The sequence below is a fragment of the Zosterops lateralis genome, assembly GCF_965231275.1.
Source record: "Zosterops lateralis genome assembly, chromosome: 24".
Classification (NCBI taxonomy): Eukaryota; Metazoa; Chordata; class Aves; order Passeriformes; family Zosteropidae; genus Zosterops; species Zosterops lateralis.
In genome coordinates, this window is record NC_139784.1 from 1,001,485 (window position 1) to 1,027,441 (window position 25,957).

The 25,957-nt window shown below is 62.8% G+C and overlaps 3 protein-coding genes across 10 annotated transcripts; all 3 read left to right on the forward strand.

The window, feature by feature from the left end:
- Window positions 1-649: 649 nt before the first annotated feature.
- Window positions 650-11,533, forward strand: ARHGAP27 (Rho GTPase activating protein 27). Of its 2 annotated transcripts, XM_083877707.1 has the most exons (16): window positions 650-679; window positions 952-1,741; window positions 4,976-5,407; window positions 6,087-6,302; window positions 6,639-6,749; window positions 6,841-6,908; window positions 7,012-7,099; window positions 8,362-8,466; window positions 8,849-8,947; window positions 9,018-9,108; window positions 9,245-9,364; window positions 9,758-9,856; window positions 10,138-10,215; window positions 10,339-10,473; window positions 10,819-10,924; window positions 11,034-11,533. In XM_083877707.1, exons 2-16 carry the CDS (start codon window positions 971-973, stop codon window positions 11,209-11,211), a joined length of 2,697 nt encoding a protein of 898 aa, XP_083733833.1. In that variant the 5' UTR covers window positions 650-679; window positions 952-970; the 3' UTR covers window positions 11,212-11,533. The 2 variants fall into 2 exon arrangements, with proteins under 2 accessions (XP_083733833.1, XP_083733832.1); XM_083877706.1 differs by lacking the exons at window positions 650-679; window positions 952-1,741 and adding an exon at window positions 3,313-3,417.
- Window positions 11,534-12,780: 1,247 nt separating this feature from the next.
- On the forward strand, window positions 12,781-17,570 carry TMEM98 (transmembrane protein 98; the record flags this gene model as incomplete). The annotated part of the gene is made up of 7 exons (XM_083877719.1): window positions 12,781-12,861; window positions 14,902-15,081; window positions 15,497-15,628; window positions 15,880-15,913; window positions 16,229-16,344; window positions 16,766-16,825; window positions 17,363-17,570. The coding sequence occupies exons 2-7, from the start codon at window positions 14,921-14,923 to the stop codon at window positions 17,568-17,570; spliced, it is 711 nt and encodes a 236-aa protein (XP_083733845.1). The 5' UTR covers window positions 12,781-12,861; window positions 14,902-14,920.
- A 1,512-nt stretch (window positions 17,571-19,082) lies between these two features.
- Window positions 19,083-24,729, forward strand: GRN (granulin precursor). Of its 7 annotated transcripts, XM_083877752.1 has the most exons (13): window positions 19,099-19,553; window positions 20,107-20,210; window positions 20,283-20,357; window positions 20,457-20,541; window positions 20,630-20,733; window positions 20,816-20,963; window positions 21,037-21,143; window positions 21,809-21,923; window positions 22,002-22,099; window positions 22,686-22,928; window positions 23,572-23,814; window positions 24,217-24,501; window positions 24,578-24,729. In XM_083877752.1, exons 1-13 carry the CDS (start codon window positions 19,496-19,498, stop codon window positions 24,674-24,676), a joined length of 1,764 nt encoding a protein of 587 aa, XP_083733878.1. In that variant the 5' UTR covers window positions 19,099-19,495; the 3' UTR covers window positions 24,677-24,729. The 7 variants fall into 7 exon arrangements, with proteins under 7 accessions (XP_083733873.1, XP_083733878.1, XP_083733872.1 ...); XM_083877747.1 differs by having other exon boundaries at window positions 19,083-19,155; window positions 21,809-22,099; XM_083877746.1 differs by having other exon boundaries at window positions 21,809-22,099.
- Window positions 24,730-25,957: the final 1,228 nt, after the last annotated feature.

The window sequence follows — 25,957 nt, forward strand, 5'->3', positions numbered from 1 at the left end:
AGAGTTTGAACCTGACACAGTGTCTGTGGGAAGAGGGTTGGGAATGGGGGTGCTGCCTGTCTCTTTTCCTCCGTCCTCCATCCTCCCTGTCCATCCCCCATCCTTCTTGCCCATCCTCCATGCTCCAGGGTTTCACTTTGACAATTGCTTGGGGGTCCCTTCCCCATTTGCCTTCCTGGCTGCTCCCCAGTGGTGTCAAGCCTCTCCCATTGTTGTCTTCCCCACCACTCACGTGCTGGGAGGACTTGGGACGTGCCCACCAACCCAGCAGAACTTCCTGGGATGCGTGGAGAAAAAAAACAGGACAGGGCAGCTCCCGTGGGGCCCCCATAATGTGGTCCCCATCCCACTGCCCAGGGAGGCCGTGCCAGATCCGGCAGCAGCGCAGATCCCGGCTCAGCCGTGGGGCTGGGCCCTTCCTGCGGCAGGAACCTCCCGAGGAGCCGTTTCCTTGTCGGGCGGCAGCGGGTCCCCTCCGCCACCGTCCCTCCCCGCCCGCCGAGGGGAGGAAACGCGCCCCAGCACCCCGTGCTGCAGCTGGGGACGGGGCACCCACCCCGCCGCGGAGCCCGGCCCCGTCTCTCGTCGAGGCGGCGGCGGAAACCGGGCGAGTCGGGACCGGCCCGGCGCGGGCACGAGCGGCACCGCGGGCGCGCCCCCGCCCCAGCGCCGGCCGCAGGTGAGAGCGGGGCTCGGGGACTCTGGGGGCTCGGGGGCCGGCGGCCCGGGGGCTTCGGGGGCTCAGCCACTCGGGGCTCGGTGGCTTTGGGGTCTCGGGCATGGTGGCAAGGATAGTGACCCCAGGGCTGTTCCAGCAGGTTTGGGCGGTTTGCGGAGCGGCCGCGTAAGGCTGGAGCTCAGCCGGGACCCCGAGGGAGCTGAGCTGGGGGGTCCTCAGCCCAGAAGGGCTTGGGCGCTCTCGTCACCCTTTCCCTGCCCCGTGTCCCGCAGGCGGAGGCGCGGGGAGGCCATGGAGGCGGCGGAGCCGGCGGAGGAGGCGCTGGTGCTGGTGGAGTACGGCTTCGAGTACCGCGCCAAGGACGGCACCTTGGTCTCCATCAAACCCAACGAGCGCTATGTCCTGCTCAAACGCACCAACGCGCACTGGTGGCACGTCCGCAGGAGCGGGGACGCCCGGCCTTTCTACATCCCAGCGCAGTACGTTAAGGAGCTGCCGCCCATCGCCGCCCCAGCCCCGCTTGACCCCCCGCCATCGGCACATGCTGCGACAGAGCCGGCCACGCTCGTCCCTCAGCCCCCGCCAGCCTACGAGTATCGGTTCATCGGTGCCGCCGAGCCGGGGGAACCGGTAGGAGGGTGTCCGGTGCCCCGCAGGGACTCGGCGCCCAGGAGGGACTCGATGCCCAGGAAGGACTCGGTGCCAAGGAAGGACTCGGTGCCCAGGAGGGACTCGGTGCTCCAGAGGGACTCGGTGCCCAGGAGAGACTCGGTGCTCCAGAGGGACTCTGTGCCCAGGACGGACTCACCGCCATCACTCAGCTCTTTTCGGGTCCTCCCGGGGCTGACCGCACACCCCGCTGAGCCTGTGAGACCTTCACAGTCCCTGGATGACCTGCCGCGGGTGACACCAGCATCACGCAGTGCCACTACCACGGGGGCACGCGGGGACCTCCCAGGACACGCTCGCCCGCTCGGCAAGAGCCGCTCCGAGACCCTCTGCCCCTCCGGCAAGGACAGGGACGTGGCCAGGAGGTGGCCGGGGGCCGGCCCCGCGGCTCAGGTACGGTGACATCCCCACTGCTGTCCCCAAAAACTGCGCTGGGGGGGGTTAGCGGGTAGGGGTGTTGAGCCTGGGCCCCTCGACTGATTCAGTGGTCGTGTTCCCCTACCATGACCTTGTGACCCCCAGCGCAGAGTGTGGTGACACTCTGGCACCACAGCCACTGCTGGGACCCCCACGTCTCCCCACCGAGCTGACCCCATGGGACAAACCTGCAGGTGACCCCATCGTAGGGGTTTGCCAGAATTAACCATTTCGGGATTGTGAGTGACCCCTCACACAGGGACTTCTCCATACACCCTCCACCCTCAGCCCCCTGGCCCGTGCCTCACTTCCCCGCCCTCATGGGCACCCCTGGACTCTCCCAGCCCCCCACTCTGGAGAACTTTGTGGTCTCTGGGGCAGGAGGTGGCGCTCGGTGTCACCCAGGGGGACTTTGGAGTGTCCCCCTCAGGTTCCCGGAGCGTTCCGGGATGAGAGGAGGCACAAAGGGGTTAACAGGGAAATGCGGCAGCTCCTCCCTGCCTGGGCGGGAGCCTCACCTGGGTGCAGCACCCAGTGACCGAGGTGGGTGCTGGGTGCACCCCGGCACAGGCCAGCGCCCCGACACCCCAAACCCACGCTCACCCTACACCAGTAAGTAACAAAGGGCTCTGCCCAGCACCCCCTGGGCTGAACCTCCCCAGAGGGGGCACCCAAGCGTGTGGCTCTCCCCGGCCACTCACCTGCCACCAATGCAGGCTGGGGTACACAGGGTGAGACAGTGACGGTAGAGGGGTGGGTCCCACGACCTTGTCCCCTCCTCAATTGTCCCTGAGCACCTCACTTGGGAGTAACCCCAGACACCTGGAACACCCCAGCTTGAGTGTCCCCCACTTCAATCCAGGGTGAGATTGTGTCACCTGGGGGAACTGCTGGAGGAAGTGGGGTATTGGTGGTGGGAGGCTGTGCTTTACACACCATTTTGAACCAAATTTTCACCTTATTTTCATCCCATTTTACACCCTTTGCCCCCAGCTGTGCCCTTTGCACACTCAAAGCCAATGACTCAGCTCTGGGGGTGACCCAGCATAGTCCCCAACCCCAGTGCCCCCACAGGAGCATTCCCCTTCCCTGCCCAAATCCAGCCAGTGCCAAAAACATCCGGCATCAGGCATGGCAGGACCATGGTGACCTCGGTCCTGCCACCATCTGCACCCCCCACCCATGGGATGGGGTGGGATGGGATGATCCTGGTGTTATGGGGATGCAGCAGCCCCAGATCAGCTTCTAGTGGAGCAGTGTGACACCAGATGGGCCACCCAAAATGTGGGGGGATAATCCCAGTGCAGTTCCTGCTCAACACCATCCCGGAGCAATTCCTGCTCAGTTAGCCTTGGCTTTGCCGGAGCAAGTGACGAGTGGCAGGTTGGGGATGGTGGGTGACAACAACCCCAAGAGAAGCCAGTTCCGCCCTGGGCGTCTCTTCCGCTCCCCGGGCCCTGGCAGGAAGCGCGGTGGGTGCAGGGCCCGGCTCAGGGCACCAGCGGCGTCACCGGAGCCTCACAGTGTCCCCACGGCTGTCCCCACCCTGGGGTCCCCAGAACTGCCCCAGTGTCACCACGATGGGTGACCAGGTGCCGGGGGGTCGGCAGAGGGCCTGGAGCAGGGCGTTGCAGCTGCTGCGCTCGGGGAAGGTAGGCAGCACCCAAGGGTGTACCCAGCCAGGGGACAGGAGGGTGTTTTGGGGTCACCCCTTGCCAGGCTCCCCCTTGGGTGTCCTTGGGGGTTTATGGGCACCGGTGGGTGCCACAATGCCCATCCCAAAGCAGGGAGGGGTACCCCACCCCCCACAGCAGTGAGAAACCCCTGGGGATGCACCCATGGGAGAGAGAGAGGTGCTGGGGGGGCTCCATGCCAGGGATCTGCCATTGCCACCCCCACGTCCCTCGTCCCCAGCAGGAGGGCAGACCCCCTGCTGGCTTCTGGCCCTGCTCACCATGGTGGGGGGCTCATGAGGTAATGGGGGGAGGATGAGAGGTGTCATTGAGCTGCTGTTCCACTGTGATTCAGGGTGTCCCCAGGGACCCACTGTCACCTCCCTCGGGTGGAGGCAGGGCTGGAGTTGGGACCTTTGTCCCCACAGCCATTAGTGAGAGACTCAGGCTGTAAAATCAGAGGGTGACAGGAGGGGGTTCCCCACTGGCAGCACCCTCCTGGTCCCTTGGGACACATCCCCCTACCCCAAGCATCCCCACAGGTGGGAGTCAGCCAGGCTGGTGCTGGGGATACTATTTTGGGATGTGGTGATGGGACTGTCTGGTTTGGCATCCGGCTCTGGGCGGGACGCCAGGGCTGTCTGTGGGTGCTGGAAGTGTCCCAGGGTGCAGGTGATAAGGGTGCTGGGGTGCCAAGTGTGGGTGAGATGGGTGTGAGTTTTGGGGTGCTGTTGCTGGAGAGGTGGGAGCAGAGGCTGTGGGTGCAGGGGATGAGCAGGTTGGAAGTGTTGGGACCGCAGATGTCACTGCCGAGTTTGTGGGTGTTCATGGTTTGGGTGCGAGTGATGTGGGCGCTGCACAGTACACACTGCAGGTACCAGTGTGTGGGTGCCAGTGATGCAGGTGCTGTATGCAGGGGATGACGCAGGTAGCAGTGATGCATGTGTGGATGATGCAGGTACCAGTGATACAGGTGCTGCATGAATGGGTACCAGGGACACAGGTGTTGATGATGTGGGTGACATGGGTACCAGGTGATTGAGGTGATGATGCGGGTGCAGGTGATGCAGGTACCAGTGATGCAGGTTCTGATGTGGGTGCTGATGATGCAGGTACTGATGATGCAGTGACATGGGTACCAGTGGTGCAGGTGCTGCATGCAGTGGGTCACGCAGGTGCCGCCGACATGGTGCTGGTTGTGAGGGTGCTGCCAGCAGCAGATGACACAGGCAGCAGTGACACAGATGCTGGCACTGAGGACCTCAATGTCCCTCCATGTGCTCATCCCTGTGTCCCTGGGTGCTCCCTGCCCCACTCTAGGTGCTGTGGGTGCCCCTTTCCACCTCCTGGCCTCCTACACCCCATCACTGGCACTTCCTGCCCCATAATTTTGGGGGCCTGGGCAGGGGGGTGACCCAGCAGCCAGGGCAGGATCTGGCTCCTCAGCGCCTCACCCATCAGCCACCTGGACACCACAGTGGGGACATCCCAGGATTGCCATCCCAGCTGCAGTAGTGACAAATCCGTGTTTCCCCAGGCACACAAGGAGTCGGAGGAGACGCCTGATCCCATCTACCTCAATATCCAGGAGCTGCGGGAAGAGGCTGCTGCCGCTGCCAGCTCGGCCCCAGAGGAGCCGGGTGGATCTGTGTCGGACTGGGAAACCCACACGGACACGGACAGTGGACATTTGTTTTATTATAACCCAGTGACGGGCGAGACCACGTGGGATTGTCCCTTCGGGCAGGCGGCTGATGGAGTGAGTCCGGCCGCCTCTCCTGCCTCCTCACTCGCACACAGCCCGGACCTTCCCGAGTGGGAACAGCACGTGGATGAAGGAAGCGGACAGACTTTTTTCTATAATTCGGTGACAGGTGAGACGTCGTGGGACCCCCCCACCGTGGGAGACACAGGCAGCCCCCAGGAGATGCACCCTGGGGGGATGCGGTACGGGCCCATGGAGCAGAGGGTGAGCACCCGGCAAGGCGCGGGGATGGGCTTGGGGTGGGAGCAGAGACATAGATGGGAGTGGAGATGAAAAAGGAGTGGGATGGAAATGGAGACGGAGACTGGGATTGAGAAAAGTATGGGAGATTCAGTGGAGATGGAGATTGAGATGGAGATGGAAAAAAATGGAGATAGATGGGAATGGAGATGGAGACAGATGGGAATGGAGATGAAGACAGATGAAGATGGACAGGGGTATGGATACAGGGGTGTAAGAAAGGATGAGAATGCAGATCAAAACAGGGATGGGATGGAAATGGAGGGAGAGCTGAAGATTGAAAAAGGATGGGAGATGCAATGGAGAAGAATATGGAAACAAAGATGGAGATGGGAACAGATAGAGGGATGTAGAAAGGGAGGGGAATGGAGATGGAAACAGGGATGGGATGAAGATGGAAACGGGTGAAGTTGGAAATGGGAGACAGGGATGGGAATGAAGATGAAGGTGCCGATGAAGATGGGAATGGATACTGGGATTGAGATGGAGATGGAAACAGGAACGGGAATGGAGATGGAGACAGGGATTGAGATGGAAATGGGAATGGAGATGATGGAAATGGGGCAGCCCCCACCTGGATGAGCAGCACAGGGATGCAGATCTCTTGGTTGGGCCAAGATCTCGAACTGTCTCTTTCCTCCAGCCACCCACTCCAGAAACGGATTATCCTGACCTGTCTCCGGATGAGCTGGAGTGTTATCCTGAGGAGGACTATTCACCCGTGGGCTCCTATGATCAGGGGGCCTCTCTCTGCCTGTCCCCGAGGCGCCCCGAGGAGCTGGGCTCACCCCCGGGCTGGTACGGGCACAGCCACTCTGAGGGAATCATGTTCTACCCTGAGCACTTCGGCCCTGACACGGTACGGGATAGGGATGGGAATAGGGATTGGGGCAGGGTTGAGGATGGGGATGGGGACAGGGAAAAGAACTGGGAATGGAAGATGAATACAGGGATAGGAACTAGGATGGGAACAGGGATGGGTTATGGATAACCCATGGGTATGGATAACAGGGTCAGCAGTGGGGATGGGGACAGGATAAGGGACAAAGATGCAAACAGAGGTGACTGCCAGGGATAAACATCCTCACAAGCCCACAGAGCAGGAGTTACAGGGGCTCTGGGGTGCCCTGGGTGCACAGCACAGCCCCCTCCTGGCAGGAACACCTTGGGCATTACCTGACCCCTCCCTGCCCAGGTGCCATCGGGCAGCCGTCACGAGCGGGCCAGCAGCAGCTCCAGCCAGGACAGCGGGCTCTTTGCCTGGCACGGCTCTGTGTCACCAGCACCGGGCAGTAAGGAGGAGAAGGTGAGCACCAGGGAGGGGCACCCAGCCTGACCTCACACCAGCACCAGGGAGAGCAAGGGGCAAATTTGACATCCCCACCTTGACTTTCCAGTTTAAAAGCCTCGAAAAAGCCGGGGTGCTCAACCGGACCAAGACATTGGACAGAGGGAAGCGGCTCCGGTAAGAACACCCCAGTGTCCCCTGCCACTGAAAGCAGGAGTCCAGCAGGGGGAAGGAGCTGTGCTATCCCACAGCTGTGTGTGACCCCTGCTCTCCTTCCCAGGAAGAACTGGAGCTCCTCCTGGACAGTGCTGGAAGGGGGAATCCTCACCTTCTTCAAGGACTCCAAGCACTCAGCTGCCAGTGCCTTGGTAAGAGCCCCAGTGGCCTTGGGGCAGGGCAGCTCCCATAGGATGGAACCAGTGTCTATGGGACAGGGCCAGTACCTATGGGACAGTGCCAGCACCCATGGGACAGGACCAGACTGGACAAGGACTCAGAGAATGCAGCCAACATGTGTAGGGTGGGGGCAGCACCCACAAGGAACACGGCGCTGGCCTCACCTCTGGAGTGGGGGTTCAGGGCTCTGTCTAGTGGGTGCAGAGGCTCTTGGGGAAGGGGGACCATGGCCTGCACCCACAGAATGGGGCCAGCATCCACAGGATAGGACCAGCATCTGTAGGACAGGACAAGGATCGACAGGACGGGGCTGAAGCTGCAGGATGGGACCAGCACCCATAGGATGAGGCCGACATCCAAGGGACAGGGCCAGCACCCACAAAACAGGACCCCCGGCTCCATGGGGGTGGGGAATCAGCACTTGAAGGATGGGACCAAGACCACAGGCCAGGGCAGGTGCCCTGCACAGGGACCCCAGCACTGGGACATGTCCACTCACCCCCCCAGCACACACATGCTCCCTACAGGGGTGCCAGTGTGGAAGCACCCGGAGCTGGTGGGAGCCAGCAGGAGGAAGCAGAGCCAGCTCCAGTCCCCCCTCCCGGGGCCAGTCTCCCCTTGCAGTGCCCAGCGGCTGCTGCCGGATGCAGAAGTTGCTGTGGGTCTTGCAACACCCTGTGGTGACAGCAGATGGCGGGGGGGAGGGGGGGGGCGGACAGGGGGAAGACAGGGAACCTACAGCTGGGGGAAGCAGTCCTGGCCTCCCCTCAGGGGTTCAAGGCTCTGTCTGGGGGTGCAGAGGCTCTTGGGGCAGGGGAGCCATGGCCAAAGCACCACGAAACCCAGGGCATGGGGAGCAGCAGTGGGTCTGATGCTCTCCCACTGCAAAATTCCCCTCCTTCGGGGCAGCCACCCTCTTCCTTCCTGCAGTGGCACTGAGAGGGACCCCAAAGTTGGAGCCTACCGGGCTCCCTGGGGAGGGCTGGGAATCTCCCTTGAGGTGATGGCAGCCCTAGGACCTGGGTGTCCCCAAGCTGGTGGCCATGACCCTCACTCCACCATAGCAGTCCCATATCCTGGTCTTGCAGAGACCATAGGAGGGGACAGAGGAGTCCCATAGAAGACATCTGGCAACCTTGACTTTCTGGATGAGGGCAGCCCACACCCCCCAGCAGGATCCTGGTGTCCCTGTCCTCTCTGGGTAGGTGCCACCCTCATCCCCTTGTCCCCACAGAGGCATCCCAGCACCCTGACCACCCCCGAGCACACGGTGGAGCTGCGCGGAGCCTCCCTCACCTGGGCTGGCAGGGACAAATCCAGCAAGAAGAACGTCCTGGAGGTGAGCAGGTGACAGCAGGACGGACACTGATCACACCTCAGGGTCCACATGTGGGCAGCAGGGCAATTCCACACCTGCCCAGTTCATCCCAGCAGTGGTGCAGGGGATGGAAGTGGGGACACTGGGGACGTGCCTGGGTGGGACAGAGTACAGGGACACTGCACTGCCGGTCACTGTCTGATGGGCAAGGAGAGGTCACCAAGGGACATCCTGGCTCCCAGAGGGGCATTGCACGGGGAGGAGCTGCTCCAGCTCCCCGGCAAACGGCACCAGCTGCTGTCATCGGAGTTGGCGCCGGGTTCAGCCGCATCCTGGTTCCCAAATCCGAGTGGTTGTGGCAGCCCCGTGCCCTTTCCCTGACCTTTGCCCGTTGCTCCGGCAGCTGAGGACGCGGGAGGGTTCGGAATTCCTCATCCAGCATGACTCGGAACAGATCATCACCGCCTGGCACAAGGCCATCGCCGACAGCATCGGCCGGAGGGTGAGCAGGGTCCCCCGCCCCGCGGCCACCCTGAGGCCGGCCCCGGCGTCTCACGGTGCACCTTCCTTAGGGCTCCGACATCCCCGGAGAGGAGGAGGCCGAAATTCGGGCTGAATTTGGCTCCCGGGAGAAGCTGGGGGGCGGCGAGGAGAGGAGGGCAGGTGAGCACCGGCACCCGGGATGGGCACGGGGGTCCCGGCAACACCACACACCCTGCGGGTCCCCCGGGGTGGGATGGGCTGGGACACCCCAGTCAGACCTTTGGGATGATGCTGATTTGTGCCATGTCCCCGCCAGTGGCCGGGCAGGTGACGGGCAGTGCCGAGAGTGACACCAACAGAGTCCGGAACAAACTCCGCAAGTTCCTGCAGAGGCGGCCGACGCTGCAATCCTTGCGGGAGAGGGGCTACATCAAGGGTGGGTGTCGGGGGGTGCTGGGATGGGGCTGGATCAAGGATACGTGCTGGGATGAGAGTAAATCCAGACTGGGTGCTGAGATGGGGTGTCAGAGCCTATCAAGGGTGGGTGCTGGAACAGGCCTGTCCCTCAGGATGTCTCCAGGCTGGAGGGCAGGTGGGGACAGGCAGGGATGGAGCTGAGACAGCCAAGGGTGGAGCTGGGACACCGGGTTGAGTGACCAAGCCCAACCCTGACCCAACATCTTGGTGTTGGGCTCAAGTGTGTCCCATCACCTCCAGCCATCCTGTGAGACACTCCTATGGGAGCAAGACCTTCTGTCCTCAACCCCGTCCCCCACTAGCCACCCTCTTGTGTCCCCTAGCCATGCTCAAGTCCCTGCTGTGTTCCTAGACCAGGTTTTTGGCTGCTCGCTGCTGGCGCTGTGTGAGCGGGAGCGGGGCACAGTGCCACACTTTGTCCTGCAGTGCATCTGGACCGTGGAGAGGAGAGGTACTGCACTGGGGACAGGGACAGCCTGGGGCACCGGGATGGGGAGATGGAGACAGCTCTAGCGACAGCCTACATGGGAAGTTGGGGTTTTCCTTGGAAGCCAAGTGCTGGCTGCTGTGGGTACCAACACAACTGTACCAGTTGCTGTCACCATGTGCCACCTGGCTGTGGGCATCCTCTAGGGGACAGCAGAGACACTGGAGTGTCCTCAAGAGTGCCTAATGTCCTGTCCCAGGGTGGATTGTTTAACTGAGAGCTTTCCCCCATCTCCATCTGCCCAGGTCTAGACATTGATGGGCTGTACCGGGTCAGTGGCAATTTGGCCACCATCCAGAAACTGCGCTACAAGGTGGAGCATGGTATGGTCACCCCTGGTGACAGTGGCGGCAGAGGGACAGGGCTGGGGTTGGGGAGGGGGTAGCCAGGGATCCCCACCCATCCCTGGGGCTCTGGACACACCTGAGATGCTGCCCCACCTCCAGATGAGCAGCTGGACCTGGATGACGGGCGCTGGGAGGACATCCACGTTGTCACTGGGGCGCTGAAGCTCTTCCTGCGGGAGCTGCCGGAGCCACTCGTTCCCTTCAGCCACTTCGACAAGTTCATCGCTGCCATCAGTGAGGGACAAGGGATGGGCTGGGGCTGGGGCTGGGGAAGGGATGGGATGAGGATAGCTATGGGATGGGGTTGGAATAGGATGGGATGGTTACCAGGATGGGAACTGAGATGGGATGGAATGGAGATGGGAAGGGGGATGGTATAAGGATGGGGTTAGGGATAGGAATGAGATAGAAGAGGGATGCTAATGGAGACAGGATTTAGGATGGGGATGGTGATAGAGATGGGATGAGGGTGGGGATTAGGATGGGGACAAGGATGGGATAAGGATGGGAATGGAAGTGGGGACAGGGATGCTGTGACTGCTGGAGCTAGCACCCCACCGTGCCCTCCCTCCCTGGCAGAGATCCAGGACCTGTCCCTGCGGGGCCGCTGCATCCGGGACCTGGTGCAGTCCCTGCCACCCGCCCACCATGACACCATGAAAGTCCTTTTCCGCCACCTCTGCAGGTGACACCCCCTTGTTCCCCCAAACCCAGCCCACTGCAGGAAGGCAGAACATGACTCTGGGGACAGGCCCCAGGGTCAGGCCATGCCAGTGACACCCCTGTCCCCACAGGGTGGTGGAGCACAAGGAGGAGAACCGCATGTCGGTGCAGAGTGTCGCCATCGTGTTCGGCCCCACCCTGCTGCGGCCAGCTAGCGAGGAAGCCAGTATGGCCATGCACATGGTCTTCCAGAACCAGGTGGTGGAGCACATCCTCAACCACTATGGATACATCTTCCCGGATGGATAAACCCTGGAGACACATGTGGGGACAAGCCCAGCAGTAGGGACTTAATGGAGCAGCGTCTCCAGGAAGGACTTGGCCATGTGTCACCTCAGTGGTGGCTCCATGAAGGGCAGCATGGTGACCCAGCTCAAGGGAGGGACACCCGGTGGGTCCTCCCTGGCCACCCTGTCCCACCAGGGCCAGATCCAGGGGGTCCATCCCCAGGGAGTGTGTGGGGCTTGGTGGGGTCCCCGTGGTCAGTGGAGCCCTGCAGTGCCCAGCTGGCTGAGCTGGGCATTCCCAGGGTGGCAGCAGGGAATGTCCAGGCGGGCAGGGCCTGCTGGACGGTGGCACCGGCAGGCGGGCAGGGAGAGGCCGGGCAGTGCCGTGGCTGGAGCCCCCCGCCCCATTCGCAAATAAAGACTCCATTCAGACACAAGGGTGAGGTGTTGCAGACATCCCAGGGACATGGGTACAGCAGGGGTTCAGTGCTCCTTGGCTCCTGGTGACCCTTGGGAACACTGCATGGCCTTTGTACCCCATGAGGATGACCTGAGACTGCAGGACATGGCAGTGACCTGGGACACCATTCCTGGGTGGCATCACCAAATACTGAGTCACCACAAATGTCACCACAGACAGCAAGATGTGATGAGAGCCACACAGTCATGCAGTCATGGGACATGAGCTCCCATCACCCAAAGCCATCTCCTGGGGTGGGAGCACTTTGGGTCATGATGGTGATGGGCTGGGACACAACCAGGACTGGATGGGATGCAAGAAGGATGGCAAGGGACATGACTAAAGTGCTTTGGGACATAATGGGGACAATAAAGGGCATGGCAGGGACACGATGAGGAGGTGTGGGGACATGGGACACATGTTCATGGCTTTTGGAACACAGCAAGGACAGCATGTGGCAGTGGTTTGGGACACAGGAATGGCTGGGGTACAGAGGGAACACTTGGCGATGCAGCAAGGGCACTTTGGGGTGTGGTGGGGATGTGTGGGGATGTAATGGGGCCAAGCTGGGTTGCAATGGGGGCACTTTGGGACAAGACAGAGACACTTCGGGGTGCAGCGGAGTCATATAGGGGCACAAGGATTTTCAGGACACAAAGGAAAGCTTCAGGAGTGCAGGGATGGTGGTTTGGGACACAATGGGGACAATTTGGGATGCAACTGGGACACGAGGGGACACAACTGGGGACAGGAAAGAGACTGTTTGGAATGCAGGGGGGAAATTTAGGGGCAAAAGGGGATACCTTGGAGGACAAGACAATGCTTCGAGGGTGCAGCAGAGGCACTTTGGGACAGAACAGAGCCACTGTGGGATGCACTGGGGCCGCTTTGGAGCACAAGGAGGTACTTTGGGACAAAAGGGGATTCTTCAGGAGTGTAGTAGGAGTGCTTTGGGACATTTTGGGACACTTTTGGATGCATGGGACGCACTTTAAGAACTTTGGGAGGCGCAAGGGACCCTCGGGCCCCCTCGGGACCCTGCGGGGCGGGAGGGGGGCGGTGCCGGGGGCAGAGCTCGGCCGATCCCCGCTCCCAGCCCGCTCTATCTCTGCTCCCTCCCCGCTCCCATCCCGATCCCACCCCGCTGCCGGCCCCGCTCCGCGCCCCCCGCCCGGCTCCATCTTGTTCGCGGCCGCCGCGGAGCCGCTCCAGGTGCGAGGAGGGGCGGGAGGGATTGGGGGGATCCGGGAGGGTCGCCGGGACCCACCGAGGGAGCTGGGAGGGGATCTCCCGCCCGGGACCCCCACAGCCATTCCCCAACCCCCACGGGACCCCAGGCGCTGTAGGGGACCCCAGGGAGCGATTCCCTCCCATAAAGCCGTGCCGGCATCCCCCCGAGCCCCCCAACTCGGGACCCCCGGAGTGACCCCCAGGGCCAGGCGGGACCCCATCAGCACCTCCCCACCCCCCCGGCAACCGGGGCTGTGCGGGACCGGGAACCACCAGCAGCGACTCCCCCAGATCCCTCCAGACAGACACCCCCGGAACCCCCCTCCAGCAGCGAGCCCCCACACGCACCCCCCAGACACTCACAGAGTCCCCTGGGCCCACTAAACAGCAAAGCCCCCACCACCAGGTCTGCACAGGACCCACTCAGCGGCTCGTCCTCCCCCACAGAACTTCACGGCACCCCCTAGCAGCTCCCACCCCCCCCTCCCCCAGACCCTCACAGTGACTCTCTGGACACCCCCCCAGCAGCAGCCCCCCCTCCCATATCCCCAGTGCCCTCCCAGCAGCAAACCCCCCACTCCCAGGACCCGCCCGCCAAAACCCCAGCAGCGTCCCCCTCATCTCAGAACCCCCCAAAGCCCCCAGCAATGACCCCCGCCCCCCCCCCCAGTGCCCCCCCCAGACTCCCCGTTCCCCCTTGTTGCCAGGTCCCACCTTCGCTGGTGCTGCATGGGCAGGGTTGGACCCCAACCCAGCCGGGACAGGGACACCCCCTGGGGCTGGGGGAGGCACTGGGGACACTTTGGGGGGCCTGGAGACACCCCCGGCGCTGTGCCCTCCCCCAGGACCAGGCATCAGGGGGTTACAGCAAAAGCAGCTTTGGCAGCCAAAATCCCTCTTAAGGCTTTAATCGCAGTGAGAAAGTGGCCGGGGGGGGGGCACCCTGTCCCCCCCCTTCACTGTCCCCAGCCTTGTGGGGTTGCAGGGACAAGTGCAACCGGGCTGGAAATTTAAGCCAAATCCCTAAACCTGGCTTAAAATTCAATGGGATTTAGGGGAGAAAGAAATAAAAAGGGTGGGGGGAGGAGGGGAGCAGTGGGGCTGCAGGTTTTCGGGGGCCCATTCTGCACCCCCCCTTAGTGGGGGACCCAGGTGTGAGTCAGGGGGCGAAGGTCGGCGCTGGCCGTGTTTGCACACCCGGCACGGAAGTGGCACCGTCCCCGCGTGTCCCCGTGTCCCGCCCGGGCCCGGCGGTGCCTCCCGGCTGGAGCAGGTAGGGAGGGCAGGGATGGAGCCCCTGGCCCGCGGGGTGGGCACAGGGGGGTCCCCCCGCAGGGTGGGAACCCGACAGGGACTCCCAGTCTGTTCATGCGGGGACATGGGATCCCTGGGGCCTGGTATGGCTGGTGTCCTGCCGTCCATGAGGACAGGAACACCCAGGCTCTGCTACTGCAGCAGGGGTGGCTCAGGGGTCCCTGTGGCCCAGCTAGGATCAGATTCAGGGGATCCCCATGGAAAGGGGCCTCTGGAGGTCCACATGACCCCATAGGAATCAGAACTGAGGGTGTCCCCTTAGGGACCAGGCTCTGGGAGCCCCCACGGCCCTGTAGGGAAAGGCCCTGGGTGTCCCTGTTGTCCCCACAGGGACAGGAACTCTGGGGTCCCCATGGCCCCATAGGGAAAGGCTCTGGAGGTCCCCTTAAGGATCTGGGGGTCTCCACATGCCCATAAGGACAGGGCTTATGCTGTTATGGCCCAGGCCTTGCTCTCCTGACCCCGGCCCCTGTCCCTGTGTCCCCATGGCCATAGTAATGGGATGAGGGCAGCCCCCCAAATCCTGCTGCACCCCACACCCAGAGTCACCACATTCCCCAGGTGACACTGCCTCTAGAAAGAGCCCGGGGACAGGGATCCATCTGGGGGTGACATCAGGTCCTGGCCAGGCATTTTGGGGTGCGGGGATGGAGAGGAGAATATCTGTGGGGTTCCAACTCCCCGGTCCCCTGTCACTGCAGCCCACAGTGTGCTGTGATGGCACCGGATGCCTGAGCCCCTCCAGCGGGGACCAGCCATGGAGACCGTTGTCATCGTGGCCATCGGGGTGCTGGCCACCATCTTCCTGGCGTCCTTTGTGGCGCTGGTGGTGGTGTGCAGGCAGCGCTACTGTCACCCCAAGGATCTGCACCACCACTACGACACCAAGTGAGTGACCCCACAGGGTTAGCAGCATCCTTGTCCCCACCAGGGAGGGACCCCAACTCCCTTGGGCTGGCAACAGTGCTGGGGACGTGTCCACTGTCATCGGAGGGACAAAGATGAGGACACACCCACCATCATCAGGGGGACAGAGATGGGGACACATCTGCCATCATCAAAGGGACAAAGCTGGGGACATGTCCAGCATCATCCAGGGAACAAAGATGGGGACACATCCACTGTGATCAGGGGGATGATGCAGGGGACACATCCAGCATCATCAGAGGGAAGACGTTTGGGACACATCCCCATCACCAGGGAGACAAAGGTGGGAATATGTCCACCAGCACCAGGGCCACTGGGGCTGTGGGGCAGCCCGAGGAGGTGGCCCCTGGTGAGATGTCCCCCATGTCTCTGACAGACCCATCGTGGACCTGATGGGGACCACGGAGACACCATCAGAGCCCTCGGAGCTGGAGCTGGATGACGTGGTCATCACCAACCCCCACATCGAGGCCATCCTGGAGAACGAGGACTGGGTTGAGGACGCCTCGTGAGTGTCCCCTGTGTCTCCCCACTGCTGGGGACCCCTGTGCAGTGCCAGCCCCCCGTCATGGGATGCAGGGGACAGGTTTGGAGGTCACCAAGCCATGGGGATGGTCCTCAAGATGGTCTTAGGGTGGGAATATCCCCACAAGTCTGGGGGACATGGGGTGTGAGCTGGTAGGAGAGGGGGGACATATAGGGGACAAGGACAGAGCAGAGGGACCACAGGTGGATTCACACCCTCCTCCCTCTCCACAGGGGTCTGGTGTCCCACTGCATCGCCATCCTGAAGGTGAGTCAGGGCATGGCACTGGTGGCAGTGGTGACACTGGTTGCAGTGGCAGCACTGGTGGTACTGCCCAAGCTGGTAGCAATGGTGCCACCAGTGGCACTAGTGGCAAGGGTCACTCTGGTGGCAGCAGTGGTACCAGTGGCACTAGTGACATAGGTGCCAATGGTGGGGAGCACTTGCGGTAATGGTGGCAATGGTGACATTGTTGGTACTGTTGGCACTGGTGCTGATGGTAGGTGGCACTTGTGGCACTGGTGTGATGGTGGCACTGGTGGTGACAGTGGCACTGGTGGTGACAGTGGCACTGTCTCCCAGATCTGTCACACACTGACGGAGAAGTTGGTGGCCATGACCATGGGCTCAGGTGCACGTGTTAAATCCCCAGCCAGCCTGGGGGACATCATCGTGGTGGCCAAGCGTATCAGCCCCAGGTGATGGGATGTTTGGGGGGTCCCAGGGCTCCCAAGTGGGGTTCTAAGGCTCCGGGGTGGCCCCAGGGACTGGGGGAGGAAATTCCAGGGCTCTGAAGGGTCCCCAGAGTTTTGGGACAGGGTAGGTCTGGAGGGGTCATGGGAGCTCTGGGGATTTCCTGGGGCTCTGGGAAAGGGGGGGGGGGGGGCATCCTGAGGCACTGGGGGGGACCCTGGGGACTTTAGGGGTGTCCAAGGAGTCTGGGAGGTGTCCCAAGGCCCTGGGGTAATATTGTAGCTCGGGGAGGTGTCCTGGGATTCTGGGAGGTTCCTGGGGCTCTATGGGGGTCCCAGGGCTCCAAGAGGGCTCTTGAGGCCTGGGTTGGGTGTGCTGGAGGTGTCACCACAGTGTCCCCTGGGGTTAATGCTGTCCCCACCGCAGGGTGGACGATGTGGTGAGATCCATGTACCCGCCGCTGGACCCCAAACTGCTGGACGCAAGGTGACAGCAGTGGGAAGGACAGGGACACTCCTGGGTGGGGGGATACCTGCGGGTGGGGACACCCCCCTATCCCATACCACACTTCTGGGGACACCTGGGTGACCCAGGAGGACAGGGAGGCCCCTTGGGTGTGAGCAGATGACAGAATATCCCAGGTTGGGAGGGACCCCAAGGATCACCCATTCCCACCCCTGTCCCTGCACATGCCCCCCAGCAATCCCACCCTGGGCATCCCTGGCAGTGCTGTCCAAACACTCCTGGAGCTCTGGCAGCCTCGGGCTGGGACCATTCCCTGGGGAGCCTGGGCAGTGCCCAGCACCATCTGGGGGGATGAACCTTTCCCAGAGATCCATCCCAACCCCCCTGTGACACAACCTCAGGCCATTCCCTGGGCCCTGCCCCTGATCACCACAGACAGGCAAACTAAGGGCCACGCTGCTGCTGAGGAAGCCACCATGGGTGACAGGGCGGCGGCAGGGAGGTGACAGGGCAGTGGCAGGGCGGTGACAGCCCCGTGACAGCCCCGTGTCCCCGCAGGGCCGCGGCGCTGCTGCTGTCGGTCAGTCACCTGGTGCTGGTGACCCGCAGCGCCTGTCGCCAGCCGGCCGCCCGGCACTGGGTGGAGCGGTCCCTGGCGGCCGCCGAGGAGCACATGGCCGTGCTGCGCCAGGCCGCCATGGCCACCGAGCCCGAGCGGCCCCCGGGCCCCGCCGAGCCCCCGCGCCAGGAGCAATCCGCCATCTGACCCCAATAAAGGCCCCGAGTGCCCCCCGACCCGGGCACGGGCAGCTCTGGGATGGGCTGGTGATGTGGTGTCTGGATGGAGAGGAGATAGGGAGGGGTCTGGTGGGGGGGGTCTATTGAGGGATTGAGGGGCTTGGGAGGGAGTGTGGATGGGGCTTGAGGGGTTTAGAGGGGATTTCAGGACGTTGGAGGGGGACTTGGAGGAGCTGGGGGGTCTAGGGAGGGGTTGAGGGACTTAGAAGGGAGTGTGGAGAAAAGTTGTTTAAAGGATTTTGAAGGGTTGGGAAGGTTGGAGGTGGTTTGGGAAGGTTAGAGGGGATTTTGGGGGGTTGGAGGGGGATTTGGAGGGGTTGGGGGTCTAGGCGGGATTTGGGGAACTTGGAATGTGGAGGGGTTGGGAAAGTTGGAGGTGATTTGGGGGATTGGAGGCAGACTTGTTTGGGTTAGGGGTTAGGGATGGTTTTGGGGGGCTTGGGAGGGAGTTTCAAGGGGGTATGAGGGGTTTAGAGGGGATTTCAGGGCATTGGAGGGGGATTCGGAGGAGATGAGGGTCTGGGGAGAGGCTGGGAGACTGGGAAGGGAGTGTGGAGGGAGGTTGGCATGGGCTAAAAGGGCTTTGGAAGGGTTGGGATGGTTGGAGGTGGTTTGGGCGGTTTGCAGTGGATTTGGGGTGTTGGAAGGGGAGGTTTGGAGTTTAGGGAGGGTTTGGAGGAAGTTGCAGTTGAGGGGGGTTGAAGGGAGATTTAGGGAATGTTGGAGTGGTTGGAAGAGGTTTTGGAGTGAATTTACTGGAACTAGGAGGTTGGTGATTTGGGGGAGTTGAGGGAGAAAGAGAGTTGGTGTAGGAGGGGAAGTCGGGAGTTTAGGGTATGTTTGGGGTCAGTTGGAAGAGGAGTTTGGGGAGGTAGAGGGTTTGGAGGGGCTTGGGGAGGGTGGGAAAGGCTTGGAGAGGGAGGTTGGAAATTTTGGTAAGGGTTGGAGAAGTTGAAGTGGTCTTTGAGGGGTTGGAGGGGATTTGGAAAGGATTTAGGGGTATTTGTGGCATTGGAAGGGAGGATGGGGGAGTTTGGGGGGCAAAGATTGGCGTTTTGGGAGGGTCGGGGAGATTGGGGAGGGCTGGAGGGGGTTGTGGAGGCTGATGGAAGTTTAAGGGGGTTGGGGAAGATCTGGGGGTGCTGCCTGCCCTAGGAGAGAGGTCTGGAGGGCTCAGCAACACCGAGGGGCAAAACCCTGTGCCCCGGGTGGAGGTCTGTGCCCTGGGACGGGATCTCTGACCGGGGCCTCGGCCGCACAGGGGGGCTCAAGGCTGCGGGCAGAGGCGTCCCCGTGCCCCGGTCACTCGGGGGTCCGGCCGAGCCCCCCCGATCCCATTCCCCGGAGCCTCGGGGGGAGGGGGGTACTGTCACGTGAGCGCCTGTCACGTGACGAGGGGTGAGGCGGCCGCTGTGCCCGCCCCCTCACCCCGGACTGGCCAATAGGGACGCGGCGTGCCCAGCGGGCGGCCAATGGGAGGTGGGGGCGGGGCTTGCGGCCAGCGGGAGGGGGAGGCTTGCAGCAGGGACCGGGAGAGGGAACTGGGAGCGCTGGTGGGTACTGGGAGGCACCGGGGTCGGGGGTGACTCGGAGGGACTGGGAGACACCGCGAGACACGGGGGTAACCCGCACGGACTGGGAGCGCTGGGAGTCACGGGCGTAGCTGGGAGGGACTGGGAACACTGGGAGCTGCTAGGAGGAACTGTGAGTCCCGGGAGGAACTGGGAGTCCCGGGAGGAACTGGGAGTCCCGGGAGGAACTGGGAGTCCCGGAGGTCACTGGGAGGTACTGGAAGGACCTGAAGTCATACGGACGACTGGGAGGTGCTGGGAGCATTGGGAGATACTAGGAGGAACTGTGAGTCACGGGGGTCACTGGAAGACCCTGGGAGCCATGGGGGAGCACTGGGATTCCCCGGGAGATCCTGGCGGTCGTGGGGGAACACTGGGAGGTACTGGGAGTCCCTGCTGGGAGGCCGGGGAGCCTGGGTCTGGTGCTGGGGGATGTCGGGGGTAGAGCCCAGCCCTGCCCTGGGGGATCGCAGGGGTTGGGGGGGTCCCGGCAGTGAGGAGAGCAGAGTCACCCGCCATGGGACACAACAGCCCCTGTGACACCCCTGAGCGGCGGGGAGGTGACACCGGCGGGGAAAGGGAAGTGAAAGTGATTGTGGAAGTGGGACGGGACGGGGAGCGGCGGGGGGGGCCCGTCCGGCGCCGCGGGGAGATGTTATCGGGGTGCGGTTGGAGTGCCACACACCGCAGTGCCCCCCCCGCTTTCTGTGGGGCACCCCCAGCACCCTGAGGTGCCCCCCAGCACCCCGGGGTGGGGGGGCTGGGGGAGGTGCGGGGGGCTGGATGAAGAGGGGGGACTGGGTTAAGTGGAGAGCTGGGATTTTCCCAGCATGTGGTTGAAAGAAGAAGTGAGATTTGAGGGCTAGAGCTGCCCGTCCGCTCAATGAGAAGGGAAACTGAGGCCGGGGGTTTCGGGGGGGGCGGGTCCCGCAGGTGCCCCCAGAGCCATGAGGACCCTCCTGCTGCTGTGGGTGGCCCTGGCCAGCACAGGGGCCCAGCTGCCCTGTCTCCATGGAGGACCCTGCCCTGTCACCCCGGTGAGTGCACAGGGTTTGGGGGGGTCAGAGGGGCCTCAGCAGAGGATGATAACCCCCTCTGTGCCCCCCCAGGCCCTGCCTGCCCGCAGTGCAATGGGGTGCCAGGACAGCTCATCCTGCCCTCCCACCAGTTGCCAGCTGCCAGAGGTGAGCCCCACCCCCTGTGTCTCACTTTCCACCCTCTCAGTGCCATTTGGGGAACCCTCCCTGACCCCCCTGTCCTCCCACCCCGTTCTCTCTCCCCAGAGTGTCCCCTGCGCTGGGGGCCACCACTGCTGTCCCCGAGGGTCCCACTGCGGCGCTGATGGGGAGTCCTGTGTCACAGATCTGGGTATGGGGACACGGGTGTGTGGGAGGGGGTCAGGGGTGGGCCTCGAGGGGACAGGATGGACATGGGGAGGCCTCACCTGTCTCTGCAGCCCCCCGTGCTGTCCCCTGTCCTGATGGCCAGTCCGAGTGTCCCGATGATGCCACGTGCTGTGTGACGAGCAGCGGCACCTGGGGGTGCTGCCCTATGCCCCAGGTATGGGGTGTGGGGACACGGGGACGCTGAGGGGGGGACCTGGCATGGCCATTGCTGTGACAAGTGTGGCTGGCACCCACAGGCCTCATGCTGTGCTGACAAGGTGCATTGCTGTCCCCATGCCACCATCTGCGACCTGACCCACGGGCGCTGTGTGTCCCCCACCGGTGACACTGATGTCCCCCTGAGCATACCCTTCCCTGCCTGGAAGCGCCAGCCCCCCACCCCAGGTAAGGGGTGTCCCCTCAGAGTGCCCTCATTGTGCCCTCAGAGAGGACACGGTGACACTGTGTGTCCCCTCAGTCGCACTGCGCCAGGTGCTGTGTCCTGACGGCCGCTCGGTGTGTCCCGACGGGGCGACATGCTGCCAGCTGTCCCCAACGCAGTACGGCTGCTGTCCCCTGCAGAACGTGAGTGCTAGCACAGCCGTGGGCACCCCGGGATGGGCAGCTGTGCCAAACCTCCTGTGCCCAGCGCCCTAAACCAGCCACCCCTCACTGAACACCCCAAACCAAGTACCCCATGCCAGACACCCAAATTCTGGCCATCCTCCATCCTCCAGCAGGCACCCCAAACCAAGCACCTCTTGCCAGGCAGCCCTTGTCAGCCACCCCTCACTGGGCACTCCAAACCAGGCACCTCACACCCCCAACACACACCACTCACCCTGTACCAGTCCATGCAGGCACGCCATTCTGGACATCCCAATTCTAAGTATCCCACAGTGATGCCAGGCACCCTATTTTAGGCACCCTGTCCCAGTCATCCCACAACAGACACACTTTGCTGGGCATCCTGTGGTAGATACTGGGCCCTGGACACCCCACCCCGTGCCATGTCCTCATAGCAGGCACCCTGCACTGTACCCCAGGCACCCTATGCCATGCCCTCCATGCCATGCACACCCTGTCCTTGTTCCCAGAGTCCCTGTCATCCCATTATCTCTCACCCCAAGCCGTGTCCTGCAGTGATGGGCAGCACTGCTGTTCCCAGGGCCCCTCCATACTATGCCCCCTATCCTGTGCACCCCCTGTTCCCATCCCCAGGGTCCTTGTCATCCTGTATCTCCCCCCAGGCCGTGTGCTGCAGTGACAAGCAGCACTGCTGTCCCCAGGGCACCACCTGTGACCTGGCCCACTCCACCTGCACCTCCCTGGGGGCCTCTGCACCCCTCGCAGCACTGCCCACAGGTAAGACCCCCAGGGAGCAACCACCCCCTGCCCTGTCTCGGGGAGGGGACGCCAGCCCTGACTGTCCCCTGTCCCCAGCTCGTGATGTCAAGTGTGATGGGAGAACGAGCTGTCCTGATGGGAACACATGCTGCCGCCTCATCTCAGGGGCCTGGGGGTGCTGCCCCCTCGAGGAGGTATGGGGGGGTCCCCTGTGTCCCCCAGGACAGGCAGATGTCCCCTGTCCCCCTGGTTGGGATAAAGGCATATATCCCCTGTCCCCCTGGGTGGGATGAGGGTAGCTGTGTCTTATTCCACTAAGGAAGAACAAGGGTGGGTATTCTTTGTACTTGCCCAGGACAAGGTTTGATGTCCACCTTGGGAGAGACAAGGATGGGGGTCCCCTGTGCCCCTCCACGACTGGGAGATATCCCCCAGGGCTCCCATTCTCTGATGTCACACGGGGATGGGGAGTGACATTGAGTCACTTTGACATTCCCCAGTCAGACCCCCTGTACTAACTGGGACCAGTTTGGGGCTCCAGTGGCAGGAGGTGGTGAAGGGACATGAAGCCACCAGGATGCTAAGAGACCTTCCCAAGTTCCACTGAGGAGGGAGGTCAAGAACAATGAGGGGGTCCCCATATCCCCCCTTCCTCACTGCTGGGGCAGGGGCAGGGGATGGGGATGGGAGGAATGGGCAGGAGAGGACATATTTGTCCCCCCTCTTGTGGAGCTGGCAGTCCATGGGGGATTGTGCTCAGCCCCCCTCTTTGTCTCCCAGGCTGTCTGCTGCCCTGACCACTTGCACTGCTGTCCCCAAGGCTACACCTGTGACCCTAAGGGGGGCAGCTGCCTGCAGGAGGGAGGCACCCGCCTGCCCTGGGTGCGCAAGACCTCGGCGCTGCCTCGGGAGGGACAGGTGACATCTGGAAATGTCATTTGTGATCAAACGACGAGCTGTCCTGATGGCACCACATGCTGCCGGATGAGCCTGGGCACCTGGGGGTGCTGTCCCCTCGAACAGGTGTGGGGGGCTCTGCCCATGGCCATGGGGGTCCTGGGGTGTCCTTGGAAGGGGGGACATGGCTCAATGGACCCCAGGTGGAGCACCCAACTGGGGGACATGGGAATGTCCAGCAGGGCACAGCGACTATCTGTCCCCTTCAACAGCCCCATGGACGGGGGGGTCTCCTGTGCCCTGAGGGGACAAAGGACAAGGTTTCCTTTTTCCCAGGAGGGTCAAGGCCAGATGTCCCCCTCTTTGCTGCTTGAAGGATGAGGGCACATGTCCCCTGTCCTCCAGGAAGGACAGGACAGGCTCCAACCTCCTGATGCCCCCATGGGACACAGGGCCCCTTTGCTGCCCCTCAACCCCAGTCAGACCCCCTCTACTAACTGGGACCAGTTTGGGGCTCCAGTGGCAGGAGGTGACAGAGGCATATGAGGTCACATGAGGATGCTCAGGGACATTTGTGCATGCCACAGAGGGGCAGAAGCATCACGAGGGGGCCCCATATCTGCCCCCCTCAAAGTGGAGATGGAGCCAGGCTGGGTCTGGGGGGCACACAGAACAGAGGAGGGCAGGAACAGGCAGGAGGGGACCCTGGAGGTCCCCAGCTGCATTGCTGGGGGTCCTCTGTGCTCAGCCCCGCCTCTTTGCCCCCTAGGCTGTCTGCTGCTCTGACCACGTGCACTGCTGCCCCCAGGGCTACACCTGCGACCCCAAGGGGAGCAGCTGCCTGAAGGAGGGGGGCACCCGCCTGCCCTGGGTGCGCAAGATCCCAGCGCTGCCCCGAGGGGGACTGGTAACATTGAGGGATGTCAAATGTGATGAAAAGACGAGCTGTCCTGACGGGAGCACGTGCTGCCAGCTGAGCCTGGGCACCTGGGGGTGCTGCCCCCTTGAGCAGGTGGGGGATGTCCCTGGGGTTTCCGGTCCTGGGGGTGGCGGCATCCCAGGGGTAGGGTGTTGTCCTGGGGAATGAGGATTTGGGAATGGAATGGAATGGAATGGAATGGAATGGAATGGAATGGAATGGAATGGAATGGAATGGAATGGAGGGGGGTTGGGACAGAGCATGACTGTCCCTATTTGGGGACAAGCACAGCTGGGGAGGCCTGGTACAGGGGACACTTCCACATTTATCACTAGTCCCATCCATGGATGCTTTGTGGGCACCTTGGGGACAGGGTTTGGCACAGTCCCTGGGGCTCTGCCAGGGACACCCGGGTACATGGGTCACTGCTGTACCTGTGTCCCTGGTACCTGGACACCCATGTCCCCCACTGACCCCATCCTGTGTGTCCCCCAGGCTGTTTGCTGTGGGGACCACCAGCACTGCTGTCCCCGAGGCTACACCTGCAACGTGGCCACCGAGAGCTGTGAGAAGCTGCTGGCGCCCACCCTGCTACTGCCAACCCTGTCAGCCCCCCGCCAGGCCCCCTCAGCCCCCCGCCGGGCACCCCCCGTCCCACTACGAGCCACTGGCACCCACCCAGGTGGCCTCGTGCCCTGCGGTGCCGCCGGCTCCTGCCGCAGAGGCCAGCGGTGCTGCCAGGCCCGGGGAGGCTCCTGGGGGTGCTGCCCCTTCACCCAGGTGAGTGGGGGGACATCAGGATGGGGGTGGGGGTGGGGGTGGCATCACCCCCCTCTCACTCTGACTCTCCCTGCAGGGCTCCTGCTGCTCTGACGGCCGCCACTGCTGCCCCGCAGGGTCCCGCTGCACTGCAGGGGGCTGGGGGTGCAGCCCTCAGCGCTGGGACCTGCTCTGATGTCACTGGACACCACCACCACCCCCCGAGTGCCACCACCCCAATAAACAGTTTCTAGGAGAGACTCCATCCATGGCTCCTGGCGAGGGGGAAACTGAGGCAGGAGGCAGACACAGGGGGGATTTTGTGTGTTTAATATATTAATGCCGCTAAGGAGCAGGCAGGACGTGCAGGCAGGTGCAGGCAGCAGCTCCCTGCCCAGCCTGGCACCCAGGGGGGTCCCCATGGCCCCCCCTCTGCCAGCCTGGCCCCAATGACCCCTCTTCATCCTCACCATGTAGAAAACATTTAGAAACACAGTTAAAATTTGAAGGGAGATGAGGGTGGGGGGACTGGGCCCCCCCGGCTCCTATGGCAGCTTGGAGGCACCGCTGGCTCGGGGGGCAGTACCAGCCCCCCCTGTCCTGTGGGGATAAAAGTGAGGACATAGCTCAGGACTGGGGGACATGGAGCATGCAGTTCCCACCCCCAAAAGACAGGGAGGTGGATGGTGGTGTTGGGATGGGACGTGGAGGAGACAGGGGTAGCAGGATCCCATGTGGCAGAGCCAGGTGGCACAGGGTGGGGGTCCCAAGCAGATGGGGACATGGGTGGCCTGAGTGTGGGATCTCTGGTCCCTCCCCTGGCAGGACACTGGGAGGAGCTGGGCAAGGAACAGGGACCGGAATGGATGAGAGGAGTGGGAGGGCTGGTGACAGAAAGAGACCATGGTGGTGTGATGAGATGGTGGTAGAATGAGATTGTGGTGGGTTGGGACAGTGATGGGACACAATGGTGGCAGGAGAGGATGGTGGTGGGCTGGGACAATGGTGGGAGAGGACAGTGACAAGTCAGGATGGTGTGGGGAGGATGGTGGGATGGCATGGCAGTATACAATGGGACAGTGACAGACAGTGGTGGGAGGGTAGGATGGGGATGACAGTGGTGGGATGAGGTGATGGCTGTGTGGGATTGTGGTGAGATGGGACTCCGGGGACAGGATGACGGATGGGATGATGGTGGGATGAGATGGCAGTCAGATGGCACAGCGGTGGGACACTGGTGACAGAGGACAGTGGTGGGAGGAGACAGTGGCTGGGCAAGACAGTAGTGGGCTGAGACAGGTGACAGAAGTGGTGTCCCCACCATCGCAGCACCCCCAGGGACTTGCCCCCACCCCGGGACCAGGGGACCGCCTTCCCCACACTCACTTGACATTAAAGACCATCAGAGGCCGCTCCTCCCGCTTCTGCCAGGGGCTCTTGCGGTCGCCCCCCTCGTCCCCCCCGTCGCCCGCCTCGG

Bases quoted from the DNA above. Each gene is read 5' to 3' on its own strand.
- ARHGAP27 (XM_083877707.1), top strand. From the start codon at position 971: ATGGAGGCGGCGGAGCCGGCGGAGGAGGCGCTGGTGCTGGTGGAGTAC. The intron at 6,750-6,840 runs GTGAGCACCAGG...TTGACTTTCCAG, and splicing joins CGGGCAGTAAGGAGGAGAAG to TTTAAAAGCCTCGAAAAAGC. The intron at 6,909-7,011 runs GTAAGAACACCC...TCTCCTTCCCAG, and splicing joins GACAGAGGGAAGCGGCTCCG to GAAGAACTGGAGCTCCTCCT.
- GRN (XM_083877746.1), top strand. From the start codon at position 19,496: ATGGGGGAGCACTGGGATTCCCCGGGAGATCCTGGCGGTCGTGGGGGA. The intron at 20,734-20,815 runs GTATGGGGTGTG...TGGCACCCACAG, and splicing joins GGTGCTGCCCTATGCCCCAG to GCCTCATGCTGTGCTGACAA. The intron at 22,929-23,571 runs GTGTGGGGGGCT...TTTGCCCCCTAG, and splicing joins GGTGCTGTCCCCTCGAACAG to GCTGTCTGCTGCTCTGACCA.